Source organism: Stegodyphus dumicola, chromosome 11 (assembly GCF_044657685.1).
Source record: "Stegodyphus dumicola isolate Sdum_Otavi_A_Nest chromosome 11, ASM4465768v1".
Lineage (NCBI taxonomy): Eukaryota > Metazoa > Arthropoda > Arachnida > Araneae > Eresidae > Stegodyphus > Stegodyphus dumicola.
In genome coordinates, this window is record NC_140778.1 from 53,788,634 (window position 1) to 53,805,327 (window position 16,694).

General features: G+C 36.3%; 1 protein-coding gene across 5 annotated transcripts in view; it reads right to left on the reverse strand.

The window, feature by feature from the left end:
• Positions 1–312: 312 nt before the first annotated feature.
• LOC118183565 (neprilysin-2-like) overlaps positions 313–16,694 on the reverse strand; it is a 181,608-nt gene continuing 165,226 nt past the window's right edge. For 4 of the 5 annotated variants that reach the window (XM_085826441.1, XM_085826444.1, XM_085826443.1 and 1 more), the window contains 3 exons: positions 11,277–11,369; positions 3,235–3,308; positions 313–545 (listed from right to left, as the gene is read on the reverse strand). In XM_085826441.1, the coding sequence (XP_085682567.1) occupies positions 446–545; positions 3,235–3,308; positions 11,277–11,369 (267 nt within the window). In that variant the 3' untranslated portion in view covers positions 313–445. The remainder of the gene's footprint in view (positions 546–3,234; positions 3,309–11,276; positions 11,370–16,694) is intronic. The other variant, XM_085826442.1, reaches the window with a different exon arrangement.

A 16,694-nucleotide genomic window follows, 5' to 3' on the forward strand; every position in this document is an offset into this window, starting at 1 on the left:
AATTGCAAAAATGTTTTTTTAACTGTTTTAACTGCACTTGGTGTTTTGTATTTTTCTATATTTTTCAATTTTTAATAAAGGTATTTTGAGGTTTCACACAATTTTGCCCCGTCGCGAAGGTGGACCTGAATTAATTGAATGAGAAATATATCTCCCATGATATTCGAACAAATACATTTAAATGAAATCCAGGAAAAAATGCGCATAATTTAATATTCCGTTCAAGGGAGATAAAAGGTAGATAAAATTGTGCTGTGTCAGGAATAGTGCCGCGGCTATATATCTATAGATAAATAAATACTGAGATATTTTAATATCAGCATTTTATTTAAATCAAAGAAATTACTCACAATGTAGAATTGTTCAAAACATTTAATAGTAGTTTAATTGTATGAATCGTACGAGCAAGTGATTAGTAATGTTTTCAATAGCTTGAGTTGTCTCGCTACAAAATTCGGCATTTCTCTTCCGGATTCATTGGTGCATTCAAAGGGCAATTAAAATCCCTGGAAAACTGAAGTGAATTTGACATTGCTCCTATGACCCTGAAACGGAGGATGCACTTTAAAAACGTTTGCATAGACGATGATTCCAAGTGTTTAAAAATTTTGTTCAAAACATCTAAAATTTGTTTGGGAACCAATTAGTCAACAATCCGTGCATTAGATATTGGAAATGAAACACCGAGCTTGAATATGATTAAATCACATATGTAATATTTCTCATTAAAATATTGATTTGTGTAAATGAAAAGCTGACGACGGCGTTCAAGTCTCCCTTAACAGGACACGGCGGGAGTAGTTGTGCTCCCTCAAGTTTGGGAAGGATCGGATTTCCGGAACCGACCAGTTTATGGGAGGAGTCTCGGGGTTTGTTCTGGATCTCCTGGAGAGAGTGAGTATAACTACGAGGCAATGACGCGCATAGCATAGTCTGTCCTAATCCCCTCTCCTGTTCCAATCCGTCATTGGCCTCCTCGTGGTCAAGCTGGTAACCAAGTTCGCCTGGGCTAACTATGTTCGGATAACCATCTTTGGGGGTCGTCGGAGATTGGCAACGCTTGAAGCGGGGATTCCCGACCTGAGGACTATTACCAATCGGGATTTATGCCACCCCGCCCACTAAACAATCTACCATGTGACGACCCCACAGAGCAAGGGCAGACAAAGGCAGTACCAGTACGGTCCCTGCCGAGCCTTACCCTGTTCCGAGATCCCTCAGGCCTTCTGTGAAGAGTGATTATATACCCCTGTGGTTGAGACTGCCTAGGTACAGATCCTAACCAGTACTTCCCGGGCATTTGCCTGAGTCAACCCCGGACGGAACTGAGACTAGCAGTCTTAGGTAGATCAATATCTAGACAGCCTTGACGTTTCGGGTAAAACGACTGTCCTCACAGGACTAGAGCCACCGTTTATTAGGTGGTAGGTTCAGGCTCGGCAGAGGCCGTACTGGTAGTGTCTTGTTGTCTACCCCTTGGTTGTGGGGATGTTATATTTTCAGATATCGCAGGTTGTCTTTGGGGATTGGCGTCCCTTGTCAACTCCGGTAAGATAAGAGAAGGGCTTCCTCGTTCCGAGAGTCTTAACAGCACTACGAGTTCCTTCGCCCCTTAGAACCAGGCACAACCTCCGCTCTCGCACCTTGAAAAGAAGAACGCATCGCATAAAGCGACACTGGTCGTCAATTTGCTACCTGCCAATCGCTTGGGCTGTCCGTCGCAGTGGGACATTACCCAGCGAACCGGAGGGCACTACCCCCGGACTACTAGAGCCACCCCGCTCTAGGACTCCCCAGACCACCGGGCCGGCCAATGAGTGACCTTTCCAGGGCCTCCAGATCCACTAGGTTCATAAATGTTTTACCACCGCGGACGACACTGCCTAGGTACAGATTCCAGCCAATAGCTTCGCAGAGTTCTCTACGTCGACCCCGGGGGCGCAACACCGGTAAATCTGACTGTTTTATAAGCATTGTAATTGCTTTCCCAGACTGTGTGATATTTTATGTAACCCTGAGTTGACCAAGGGAAGTTGCGCCTCTTTGAGGAGGTTGAGGCATTTTTAAACGTGTATGACCGCCTAGAGAGGATGGATCTGAGAGCCTCTTCCTCTTGTTCACTGTCCCTTAACAGGATATGGAATAGCTATTAATTTTTTAAACTTAGCTTGATCTTTTTGGATATTACGGGAGAGAAACAGATTGATGATATCAAACAGCGAGCATTGATTCGAGTCCAGTTTGGATGCACATGAATTTGTGGAAGGCACTGCGTAAAAATTGTGTTTTATCTGTGCCATTCTTCCTAGATCCGTCTCCTTTTCTCGCAACTGCTCCACGAACTCAGGCGTACCATTCAAATTTGTAGAGAAAATTCGTTTTGCTTAAAGGTAGTTTTTCGCGAAAAGCTGTTTTCTTAATATACGGCGAGGATCTAGCTAGAAGTGTTGCTCCGCCTTATTTTTGTTGCGCCCGGTTGAAGAAAACCACATACTGCTAAGTTACTGAAGTATTTTATAGTTGAAATAAATGATTTATCTAGTATACTATGAAACATGCGTATCAGAGCCTAGCTAAGGTTTTCAGCGCCTGGGAACAATTGAAGATTTTGCGCCCCTTTCTGTGCGCCAAGAATGGAAAACATTTCATTCTAAACTTTCATAACATCAGTTTGGCCCCCCACTGAATGCTGCGTCTGGGGACAGTTGCCTCCTCTTGCCCCATCCTAGCTACGCCCCTGGTGCGTTTGATCCGATTATAGGCGAACCAATACAACACACCGCGCTCTTGTAATTGGTTGCCGCCCACTGTGTGACTTTGTTTTCTTTTCGTAGCATCTGTCAATATAAAACCATTATTTAAATATGAAATGCATAGCTATTTTTGTGGAAGAGATTTACAGCGCTTTCGTCGCTTTTTCAGTTGATTTAATTATGTATAGTTAGACCGTCTCAAACGCAACCTTGGCTGGCATTCTGCCAAAACAGTCCAAACTCCTCCAAAAGGGGCGTTATTACTTGCTGTGACGTGAAAAGTCACGTGAAAATGTTCTCCTTTTCGGTAGAGAGAATTTATATGCCGGAGGGAAAGTAAGTCCCAATTCTTCCACCCTATTTTGAGAATAATTTGGTCCGAATGGCCCATGCGTGTTTATGCTCATGGTCACGGATTAGGTGGTCGAATTATAGTGGCATACACATTTGCTTTCAAGAACCATTCCCGTGTTTCACTTACCTAAACTTCGGGGGCACATAGGGACCGAGAAACTGTTGCTTGAGGTATTCTTCCGTTTGTTTCTCACACATTACCTGAAACAGATTTAATGTCATGCATTTACTTTTTTGTGCTAATACACCGAGAAATCATTAAATAAAATTATAGCATTATCTATTGATCTTGCACGGCATCAGGCGTGAAAGAATTTTATGATTTTATAATATACTATATATTTATATAATAATATTTTATGATTTTATAATATAATTTATTTTATGATTTTTATGATTTTATGAAAGGAAGAAACTGTTTTAAACAATAAGCGTTTATTTATTATTGAAAACTTTAATCCATTCAACGCATGTATGATATTGCTGCATTTTATTCGTGAGTGTTTAAAATTAATGTTTTAAATTTCATTCTCGTTTCTTTCTTTTTGAAAACATTCCTCTTCAGTAAAAAATTAACTGCCATTATTTAAAACTTAGCGGCATTGTAAAGCTTTTAAAAATCTGATATCAAACGCTTGACGTGAACATATTGGATAGATATAAGCATATGAGAATATTTGAATTTAATTATTTTGACTATTACACTAATAGCTATTGAAATGCATAAGTAATGTAACATACTACTTTGTTTGAATATTAAAATTAAGATGAAACTATTGTTAATACTGAAATATTTTGAAATAAAAAAAGCAATTTATTGCTTGCAATCCTTTATTTTATCCTCCTCATTCTAATAAATTTCTACTAATTTTCAAATAAAAATTTGATAATGTTGGATTTTTTTAACATTTTATTAATTCAATTCAAGATGTTGACACATCTGTGTGCGCTGTAATATTTCCTGTTGAGAGCAAGATCAAAACATAAGCTAAAATATCAGTTCTAAAGATATGCTGTTTCTAAATATGTTATTCTGTTTTTCAAATTTTGTAAAGCTTTAACGAATTTTGGATCAACGAACTCAACAATTTCGAAGCAAGCAGTAGCAACACTATTAGAAAAAAAAAAAAAAAAAAAAAAAAAAAAAAATTCTGTCTCCAGCGCGCAAGTCTGTCTCTCACAGATTCTAAAGATACGCTGTTTTTAAATATTTTTCCTAAACGGACGTTAGCTCAGATGCTCTCGATACATTTATATGTGTGTAAAGTAAGAAATGCCAGCGATTGGCGCTATGTAAAATCGGAAAGTTTTCAGATTTTTATTTCATTTATTCCTCTTTATATTTTATCCTCTTCATTCTAATATATAGACTCATAATCTGAGAAAATATATCTGTTTACCATCGTAACTTCTGTTTTTCTTGTATATCAACAGAAAATTTCTAGTAGATTTCAAATAAAATTTTGGTATTGATATTTCCTTTCACATTTTATTAACTCAATATAAGATCTTGTTGTTATTTCTGAGCGTGCTGTAATGTTGGCTATTATAAAGAATAAAACCTAAATATGACCTGAAATTCATGATACAGTTGCACCGGAAAAACTGAAGAATACATTTGCTTATCCACTGAAACGTGTTTTGATTTCTCTCCAATTTCAGAAGTCGAGAAAATGTATCAAAGAATTGTTCAGTATCTCAATGCCAAGAAAATTCGAGAAAAAAGGAAAAGTAAATTACCAATTTAATAAAAAGATCACAAAGCAGAAAAATATTTCGCAAGTAAACTTGGAAGTATCATTCTCTCGTATTTTAAGTTTGCCAAGTTTGCCATAATTTGTCTGACAGTATTTTGCAGAAATTGGTCTGAATAATAAATTACCACGTTTATTGTTTATTTCAGTATTCATCAAATAGGATACGATGATCCATTTTGGTATTAATTATAAGTGAATGAATACTGTTACCAAATGTACAGTACTGCAATATTCTCCAATATTCATGTTCGGGTAAAATAAATAACTTCTCCATATGTATCTTATTTTCTTGAGTGTGTCCGCCCCGCCCCCGTTTTTTAGTAAGTTTACAGCTTGAAAACTGAGAGGCAAAAGTATGAGGAGTATGCTGCTTCTAAAGCGATCGCTTGAACGATAAACATAAAACATTAAAAAGCAGACATTACGGCGCATTAATATTATTACATTATGCATTTCGAAAGATTTCTCAATTTCAATAACATGCTTTTTACCTATAAAAAATTATTTCCTGTTCGTTCGCACATTTTACGGAGAGAAAATCGGAAGTTCCTAAGTCGAAAAGTAAATCAGTAGTTTCTAAATTACGTGCTGAAAGAATTAGAGCCAAAATACCTGAGAGGACGATATAGGCAAAAAAAAAAAAAAAAAAAAAAAAAAAAAAAAAAATACGGCATTTACGAAACGACGATTGTGTGATAAAGATTAAATAAGTATTTAAAAAATATACGTCTGTTTTAAATTATTATAAAATCAATGCCGTTTAACACTTTCATTTATAAAATTCATTACCGAAATGAGTGATTTTTTTTAAAAATCAGTGCATGTGTTGGAACTGACGATCACTGGCTTTTAGACACTGCAAAAAACTCAATTCACTGCAAATATCAAAAATACCTTTTCCCGGTTTTTCCTTCAATCATTAATTTCTCTTGCGTGCATTCTTAGGTACTCCAGGATAGGTGGTACAGTTGCGGAAATTTATTCAGCCGTTTTATTTAAATATTACTTAATTGGTCCAAACAATATTTCTTGGAAACGATGCATCCTGTCCATATCTTCCCAAGTACCACCATACCATATTAAAATCGATCACCTTCATTGAAAAGAAGGAATTATTCTTGACACTTTGGACCCCCCCCCCCCCCGTAGAGAACTCTGAGATGTTACTGTCTAGGATCTGTATCTAAGCAGTCTCGGTCACGAAGGTATCCAAATCATGAACCTAGTGTATCTAAAGGACCCGGATGCTTAATGGCAAACCGCACATTGAGTTGATCAATGTTAAACGAATTTGCTTACTGCGCATGCCCAAAAGAGAATTTGGCGCAGTTAGACTCTGGCGCAATTTTAAACGAAGATAAATACGGTATATGGTTGATATTATGTTATCTTGGACGTAAACAGTTCGAGGTTTTAAAACGTGTCAGGTTGTAAGCTGCTTCATTACTTGGAATGTAAATGTCGATTGTAAACTACCCAAATTCTCTTTTAAAAAGGATTACAAAAAAGGAAACATTACAAGATATATTAGCTGATTATACTTCTGAGGAATAAAAACAATTGAGTACTTACCACACTTTCTATTCATATATACTTTAACAAATTAAGAATTAAATCTAGTTTAAATTACTGAACTAAAGGTCAAATAAATTATTGTAAGTAAATGAAATAGACTGTTGCAATTGTAAACAGTCGATAAGACCTACATGACGAACAGGTAACTTGTGTAAGGTTGCTTATGTTTAGTCGCCAGTATTTTCACCCACGCCAGCGGTACACCATTGAGCATGCGCAGTAAGCGAAATTTGGTAACATTAATCAACTCAATGTGCGGTTTGCCATTAAGCGATCCGGATAGATCACTTATTGATCAGCCTTTGGGTCTGGCACGTCTTAGAGCTCAAGGCTCTAGTAGCCTGGGCTGGCGTCCCGGGTTCTGCGCCTGGAGGTGGCGTTCCGGGTTTTCTGGGTAATGTTCTTGGGCGACGGGCAGGCCTTGTAACTGTTAGGTAGCATACTGATGACCAGCGAGGCCCTGGGGTGTATGTTACACCAGATGGGTTGGTGCCAATACCTCCAAGATTCGAGGACAAAGGTTAAACTCCCGGGCCTGGTTTGGCGGGGGACGCACACTCGTACTGCCCTTTAATGCGGTGGAACGAGGAATGCCATTGACATTTTGGAACTCCTATGTCCTGACCCGCTTGCTGCGCAACAGTTTTGAATCCCATGTGTGACTTTCCATGAATCCTTTTTGCTTGGTAGGGATTGTCAAACGTCCTCGACGTTCCTCATAATTTCTTGTGAATATTCAGATCCGTCCGATCTGCTTCAAATTTATCTCTAATTATGGTTTTGGTAAATTGCGCACACTGATGTACTCAAAACCCTGTATTAAAGTAGTATCTTTACATTTCAACTGCGTTTTTGAGCTTCTAGTAACACTTCAAGGTAAATTTTCCTCGTCCAAAGCTCAGCCTGGATATATCTATTACTTCAACACTGTTAAATATGAAAGAAGAAATAAATTTCAAGATTTTGAACATTCTGTCCCAAACACTTGTAGAGATATTAGGTATTTTGGAAGCAGGAAAGATGAAAAATATGCAACACCTTCGCCGGGAATCGAACCACGGACCTCTGGAATACTGCGCCCAGTATACAGACCACCACACTATGAAGGCACGCAAAGAAGGCGGGATAAATACCTTATATATAGTTCCCCTTTTAAAAGGCAATTGGGGTTTTTAGGAGACCCAATCGCCAAATTCTAGGTGGGGAGAACCATCATCCACCACCCTTTTAGTTCAGGCGCCACTGTAGAGACATTAGGTATTTTGGAAGCAGGAAAGAAGAATCGAACCACGGACTTTTGGAATACGCGCCCAGAGTGCAGACCACCACACCACGAAGGCTCGCAAAGAAGCGGGAGAAATACCGTATACACAGAATGCCACCTTTACTTAGAAGGTCTATTTTTCAAGAAATTTGGCCAGTTTTCGTCTTCGCGAAGAAATGATTTTTCAATTTTTAAAATATTTCTTGTAAATATCATAAACCAGTTCACAAAACACTATTCTATTAAGAGAATTTTTAGCCAGATAAATAGTTTTCAGGAGATTAAATTGTAAAGCCTTTTTTTTTTTCTTTTCTGGATCATACAAAGGTAGACTCTACTGAAAAGACTGAGTAGCGAATTCTCGCTGTCTTTGAAGAACAGGCACTGCAGAAGAAGGTTTAAATAATCTCTTTTATTTGAACTAAACGAAGGTTGCACTCGGTCGGAGCTCACAATTACCACCAATTGTGGCTAACTAACTCGAAGAGAAATTAAAAATGTGAAATCACAATAAGTAAGATGGGCTACGCGATTGGCTTTTTATTTGTCTAAAGTGCTAAATCAGGTGCCCACATCAAAGCCGAACCTAGAATATTAATATGAATATGATATAAAGAGAGGGAACAGCTTTAGAACCCAGAACTTTAACCAAATTTTAACGAAAAATTTTAACCAAAACCAGCACACCCAGAATTTTATCCAAAAAAATATCGCCAAGGATGGCGATAAATGATATGATGTGGCAACCCACACCCGTTTACGAGCATGTGGTAACCCATACTATTCAACAAACGCAATGTAAACAACCGTAAATTTCTGATTTCTAAAAAGGGTGGAATTACGGTTACAACTAACATAGAGAACAATTATTAAATTCTTGCACTATGTACTATAACATAGACCGAAAAAGGGAGATATAAAATTAAGAATGGGAATTCAACTATTTTCTCTTAATCTTCTTAAAGGTGCAGTCAGAAGAAAGGTGCAGATTTAAGAAGTCAGTGCAGTCTACTGATTCTTAGACTCTACTGAGTATTTTCTGAGCCTTTCTCATATACCTTCTTATTCTTGGGAGCACTGTGTTATTGGTTTTAAACCAACCTTATAAATTAAGACACAATAACACGCCGAATAAATACTAATTCAGAAGTCAAACAACAAAAATCAAACCGCAAATGTTGCGGTTTTGCAGTTGAAGATGATGGTTCGGTAAAACCATCGAAACTAGTCCTGTGAAAATTTTGTAAATTAACGCTGATTTTTGTTGTTTGACTTCTGAACAACCTTATAAAATTAAGAATGGTATTTTAGCTCTTTTTTCTTAATCGTTTTAAAGGTGCAGATTTGAGCAGTCTACTGATTCTTAAAGACTACCGATTATTTTCTGAGGCTTTCTCCTATACCTTGTTTTTTTTTAAAGCACCGTGTTGTTGGTTGCTTTTTAAACCATTCTTATAAAATTAATAATGGTAATTCAGCTCTTTTCTCTTAATCTTCTTAAAGATGCAGTCAGATGAAAGGTGCAGATTTGAGAAGTCAGTGCAGTCTACTGATTCTTAAAGACTACCGATTATTTTCTGAGCTTTCTCGTATACCTTGTTATTTTTGGAAGCATCGTGTTGTTGGTTGCGTTTTAAACCAACCTTATAAAATTAAGAATGGTAATTCAGCTCTTTTCTCTTAATCATTTTAAAGATGCAGTCAGAAGTAAGGTGCAGATTTGAGAAATCACTGCAGTCTACTGATTCTTAAGGACTGTACTGATTATTTTCTGAGGCTTTCTTATATACCTTGTTATTTTTGGAAGCACCGTGTTGTTGGTTGCTTTTTAAACCAACTTTATAAAATTAAGAATGGTAAGTCAGCTCTTTTCTCTTAATTTTCTTAAAGGTGCAGTCAGAAGAAAGGTGCAGATTTGAGAAGTAACTGCAGTCTACTGATTCTTAGAGCCTGTACTAATTATTTTCTGAGGCTTTCTCATATACCTTGTTATAATTTGAAGCACGGCGTTGTTGGTTGCGTTTGTATGAATAGTAACATTTCTATAACTTTAAGTACAGCAGGTATTAGAGTAAGTAGAAGGATGTTGATGAAATAATCGATGGTGGTAGACAACCCATTGCAAACGTAAGAAAAAGACGTCAATGTAAAATTTATAATTAGAGTAACTTTAGACTAGTGTATGTTTTAAAAGGTTGCTTTTTTTTTACCCGATTTTCAAAATCTTTCAGCTCATTCGTAAATGAATTCGACAGCAGACTAAAATTCCAACATGGAATCAGTTCTTAATTCATTTTATAAAACCTAAGCTGTATTTAATTTTCAATGTTATTTTACCTATGACCTACGTTCCAAAAGAAAATTGAAATATCCTCTCCTTTTTTCCGAGGTGCATGTGAAAGAGGATCAAATCTCTACACATAATAAAAGGAAGAGTTTGTGTGTCTTTCGTTCGAGCTGCGCGTAAGCCAATAGACCCAGGGCTACGAAATTTGGTACATAGGTGCATCTAGACAGGAGCTAGTGCACCTCGAAACGATTTTTTTTTTCAAAATTCGAATTACATTTTTTTAGTCCAAAGGGATTTGAATCCCGAAGGACTATTAGTTTCGTTTTGGCATTTTGCGTCGGACTCATAAATGTCGGTTCACTTTTCAAACTGTTGCCACAAAATGTTAGAGTCCTGCATTATATTTGAAGAAATTAAATAGTGAAAAATCTGCATAAATGTATGTATATTTCTCGTATTGTGATAAAACAACGGTACATAGAGTCATCGAATTTTGAATAACGTAATCCTCCAACGAATATGAGCATGTGGAAGACCAAATTTGAAATTTGAAATTTGTTTTATGATCGATTTCCTATTTTTTAAAACTTTGACGAATTTTTGATTAACAAACTCAAGGATTTCAAAGCGAGCAATGGCAACGTTGTACAGAAAAAACATTTTTATCTCCAGCGCGTGAGTCTCTGTATCGGAAATTTAAAGATATGCTCGTTTTAAAACTATTTTGCGATATTGCTGTTGCACTGAATCTTATGGTTTAAGTGCGAGGAACATGATATTTAATAAAGAAAGGTAACACACAAAATGTTAAAAAACGCCCCTTTGGACGTAATTTAAAATCTGAAACATTTCAGATTTTGGTTTTTTTTTCTTATTTTATGTTTTTTGATGAAATCGATTATTGTCTCTCATTATACCAGCAACAATGGCATAGAGCCATTGCTGCTGATATCAGTACTGTTGCCCTTCGGAAAAATGAGCGCTATAATTCTGTTCAGTTTTTACATTTAATGTTTCTCTTGGATAGTGGACGTTTGCCGAGAGGTACTTGGATACGACGTTTGTCCAGTTTGTCGAGAGGACGTTTGTTTTTCGGTACATTTAAAAGCCAGACGAAGGCCGGCCGCCTGGCGGCTAATATGTAATAAATATGAAAACAAATGTCATTGGCTTCAGAGTATCCAGACAAGTACAGTCCATATTCGCATACGGGAAAAGAACCATAACAAGTGATAATGTAAAACGGTCTCTAGGTGTTATGGAAAAAAAAATATTACACTTACATTTGCTGCACTTATCCAGAACAACTGATTCGGCGTATATTTTAACCAGGGATACATTTTATTTTTTGAATTTCTTATGTACTCCTTATATGCCTGTAAAGAATAATGAAGTAAATGCAACAGAAAAGTTATAATTAGAGAATGAAGTTAGATGTTGTTTTTACTAATACTCACTTGTCTGACCTATGGTCAGCAAAAGCCTACGAAAATCCTCATGGCAAGGAGCGGAAGTTTAAGCCTGCCGTTGTCGCTGTTGGCGTACCATCTATATACATTTGAATAGGCTTGAGCACATTACAGGTGACAGTGCGATTTAGTTCGGTTCCACCCCCAATTTTGATGGAGAGCACCCTGGGAGACGAGTCGGAGTGTCTCCCATCCTTCTTCCCCTACAAGCAACTTCTCGAGAGGACATTCAGCTTGCCGCATATTTAGAATGCCCCCATGCCGTACAGATACTATACACTTACAGACATCGGGATTGGAACCCGGGCAGTCAGCGACGCTAACCACTATACCGGTTGGGGTGTTAAATTTAGCTGCAACAGGTGAATATCAGCTGAAAACAGTATTCCTCTGCCGCCATCAAGAGATAAACTTCATGTCCATTTATACTGTTTTATTTAATAAACTTTGTTTATTCAAATTAATTTTCATATAAAAAATGATGATTAATTGAAAACTATCCATGATTTTTAAGGTAAAACCGCAAGGAGATACCCTCCAGTAATTGTTCATTTTAAAGGAAACTTAAAACATTTTGCAAAGAAAAATCGAGGAGATTTTAAAAAGGCCAGGACAAATACAAACTTTTAAATTCCTGAAAATAAACTTGTAGAGTTATTAGGCCTTTTTGAAGCAGGAAGCAAGAAAAATGTGCAATGTCCTCGCCGGAACTCGAACCTGGTACTCTCAAATATGTTCCGAGGGCGCTACCGTTACACCACGGAGATATGTAGAAAGGAAAATAGCTTATATACTGCCCTTTTAAAGGGCAATTGGGGATTAGGGGACCCAGTCGCCAAATCCTGGTGGTGAAGAATAATCATCCGCCATCTTTTCGTTCGCCGGGATTCGAACCTGGACCTATCGAATACGCGTGGTGTGTGCTAGCCGTTACACCACGAAGGCGTGCAGAAAGGAGGAAGAAAATACCTTATATGTGGCTGGCTCGCTGTTCTCCATTACTGTTTGAACCGTTGGCCCGTGCTATGACCTGATGGCTGAACTTGTTGGATGTTTCTGCCCGGGAAAGAAGGGAGGTTTCACCCCTTGCAAAAACAACAGCAACAATAATGTTATAAACTGCTTTTCCGACCAGAATGTAAGACTTGTGAGTAAATGACCATGGGCACTAATCATTGAAAGACAAGGCATGAGGGATAGTGCCTTTACGTCTTAATAAAACAGATCAATTTTAATTAGGTGTATTTTGAATCTACATAAAATTACTTTTTAGGACCTTTTTTGTGGACTCATAATAAATAATGAGAAGAATGCTAATTTTATAGGATGTTTATTTGATTAATTGGGATTTACCATCTATATGCAATTTGAGCTGGGGTTCCATTTTAAGAACTATGAGAATATAAAATACTATCGGGAAAAAATTTATCAGAAGAAATTATAAGAAACTGCAACACCACAATGGTCGGATTCGAGTTTGGAGACACCGTGGTGAGAGGATGCTGAACAGCTGCGTTATGCACCGCCACACTGGTCTTGCACCGGGTATTATGGTATGGGGCGGTATTGGATATCACTCTCGCACTCCTCTAATAAGCATTGCCGTTACTTTAAACAGCCAGAGCTACATCTCCGAGGTGTTGGAGCCAGTTGTGCTTCCTTACCTTCAGGGTCCATAGCCATATTTCAACAGGATAATGCGCCCCCCCCCCACACGTGGCACGCATTGCCCAAGGGTTCTTCGTCAATCGCCAGATTGAATTACTTCCCTAGCCGGCTCGCTCTCCGGATCTTTCGCCGATAGAAAACATGTGGTCCATGGTTGCTGAACAATTAACTCATATTACATCCCAAGCTGCCACACCAGATCAACTTTGGCAGCGTGTGGAAGCTGCTTGGTCTGTTGTATCCCAAGAACACATCCAAAGTCTCTTTGAATCAATGCCGAGGTGTGTGGCAGCGGTGCCGACAATGGGCGGCTACTCTGGCTACTGATTCTGGAAGAAACCACACTTCACAGAAGTTTATAAATTTAATAATTTGATACTTGGTCAACATGTTATCTACTAAATAAATTTTGTTGCGACATCGCTTATCTTTCTTGGTGTTGCAATTTGGGTAGCTAGCAGTGTTCTTGTCATGGGGAAAGTAAAACCATTCCAAGTGAAGTTCGTACATTGTCGAAGTTTGAGGAAAACATAGTTGGTCCTCTCTCGATGCGAAAGCGTTAAATACTGTTGAAAGGCTTTTATAACGTAAACAGTTAATGAGCTTTATAGCTATTTACAATACAGGTAAAAAGTCTGCGTGAGTTACATGGATATGTTTCGCTCAAACGGCTATAACATATTTTATGTATCACAATAAACAATTAGCAGAGTTACAGATACAAAAATTTTTAAAAATATATTAAGTAAGGCAACAAACACAATTACTCATGGTTAAATCAGACTACATGACATTAATTTAAAGATATTACTAGCTGATAACCGCCCGCTTTGCTGGGCATACTGTCTATTTGAATATGAACCTAGACTTCTTGTATGGACGAAATGTCTAATTTCGAACTGATAATTAATGTAAATTAAGTTTAAAGTCGGGAAATATAATGCCAGGCAGTGAATCTGTCATACACAGATTTCCACATCACCCATGAGGTACTGTGTATTGGGATGCGTCCCCATTGTTTAACATGGTGGTATCCCCAGTAGGCCTACAGCACGAAAAATTGCCAACATAAAACCAAGGATATATTTTGAGAATTTTTTAAATATTTCTTCATTTTTTTATTTATTAAATCAAAATTTTTAACAGTTATAATTATTTGTTCTTGATTTTTTATGCTTGATTTCGTCGATGAACCGCGAGCTTGGCGAGTAAAAATGCAACGGCGCCAACGGGTTCTCTGCGGATGAAAACCCCATTTTTCATTCGGCTTTGGTTAAGAATATTTTTAAGAAATCTTTCACATACTTGTAATTAATCAATGTAAAAAACCGAAATTTGGAAATCTTAAGATTTATGGGTGAATTTTAGCCTTTAGTGTAGTGAGGTGAAAGAAATCTAAAATTAGATCTAAATACCATTATAGGGTTACACTTGATCTGATAATGCCGTTTTAATATGTAGCGTTCCTCATTCCTTTAGTCTAAGATGAACGTTGAGGAACCTAACGATTTATAGCTGAGTTCAAACAATTTAATATTTAAATATGTAGACTCAAGAAGGGTTAAACTACCCTTTATTTCACTCAAAAAAGAATAAGAAACGGCCCCTTTCTCGGGCTTACAACAAAGCCCCTACTCGGCCTTTAACTCAGAATAAGGAATAAGAAACGAAACTATAACTATCTAAGGGAGACTTAGCCGAAGCTAAGCACAAGTATATAATGAGTAGTTGCCCCTTAATTTAAACTAGCCGGCGAATATCAAAAGGTAAGTAATAATAATGCCAAGCGTAACAGCTTTAAGAGAGACGTAACCCGAAGGCAAACACGCGCTACTCAGGACTCTTAAGCCCCGTTCACAAAAGCAGATTCGACCGGTAGCGAAAACCGGTTCTTCCAATGTGTCCCGTCGTCACCATCGAGATAGATAAGGCCTGCGCTCTGAAACGAAACTGGCTTGTGACGTCACGGTTAAGAGACCCTCAGCAAGCTTTTTGTTGGCTTTTATAAGTTGTAATTTTTTATCCATTATGTTTTAAGAATTGAATTTATGTTTACTTTTGACATCTGAAGCATCATCTCTTGTAATAATTACTAACACTAGTAATATAAAAATTGTCAGCAAAATTTATGATTATTTATTTTAATTGGAAACTAATTTTATATGAAATAACTGTCCTAAGGGGTTAAAAGCATAACACTTATTTCATTACATAATATGTAGAATATCAAATGCAGAGTAAATTTGATTCTTGACAGAGTACTGTGTTCTTAAATTTAAATATCGATGTTTTTTGCAAATCGTTAAATATCATTTTATCATGATGAAACTTAAATGCATATGTTTAGCTAATATAGATTCTGTTCACTTTTATATATGTTATTATCATGCAATCAGTTTGTTTAAAATTTGTTATGCAATATAAATCTTTCTGAGAATGATAGAAAAGTTTCTAAAGTAATGTATGTAACATTCATATTAAGGTAATTAAATTGCGAAACTGCAAAATTAAATTTTAAAAATGTACAGTTATTGAAGAAGCAGTAGTAATTGAATTCATATGTAGACATACTTGTTTTCATTGTATTCAATGCAATGCAATTTTAAAAACAATTTTTTTAATTATCTTTTAAATTACAATCTTTAATTTGAGTACGTGGCACCACCAAAAGCTATGTAAGTTAAGTTAAGAAAATTGCTTACAGAAAAGTTTTGAACATGATGTTAGGATTTATATTTTCTTTTCATGTGGATATTAATAGAAAAAATATTTTTAGAACAGAGGTAACGCTTATAGTTAAATAGGTATGATGCAAATATTTGCAAGAAATTTCAGTTTCTAGAAGTTTTTTAAGTATTTCGTATATTTTAAAAATATTTTCAAAAAGATTGTGTATAACTTTATTTGAAAAACTTTTTTCCTGTCTTATTTGGAATTTTAATATTGATAGTCTTCAGAGCTATGTAATAAACATTATCTCAATTTAACTACAGATTCTGTCGAATAATTATGTAGCATTAAGAGGAAAACATTAACTGTAATACAGATTAACATACAATATGTAAGTAAGAAATAATTTTAAGACTAGACTATTTAGTAATTTATTACATTCAGAAAACTTTTCTGACTGATATAAGGCATTTAAATGTTAGTCTAAATATTAAAAGTAGTCTCTTGCATTCGTTTTATGTTTTATAATCCTGCTACATTAATATGATAGACATAAAAAATATGCAATAATTATAGAATGAGAGATAACATGTGTTCCCACTGGCAAACATTTTGTTAAAGTAGTGGGTGAAACAAAAAAATTTGATGCGGTGATGAGAATCCACGAGAAACACAAAGACAGTGCAGAAAAATCAAAGTAAAAATTTTAGCTACTTGAATTTTAAAACCAATTTTTCTTCAAAGAAATGATTTGCTTTTAAAAGCACCACACCATTCTCAAATAATTTTGTTTTGAAAATAAATACCAACAAAAGAAAATGAAAATATTTCATATTCGTATAAGCTTTGTAAAACATTATATTGCAGCTTGTAATTTTGTTTTAGACTGATTTT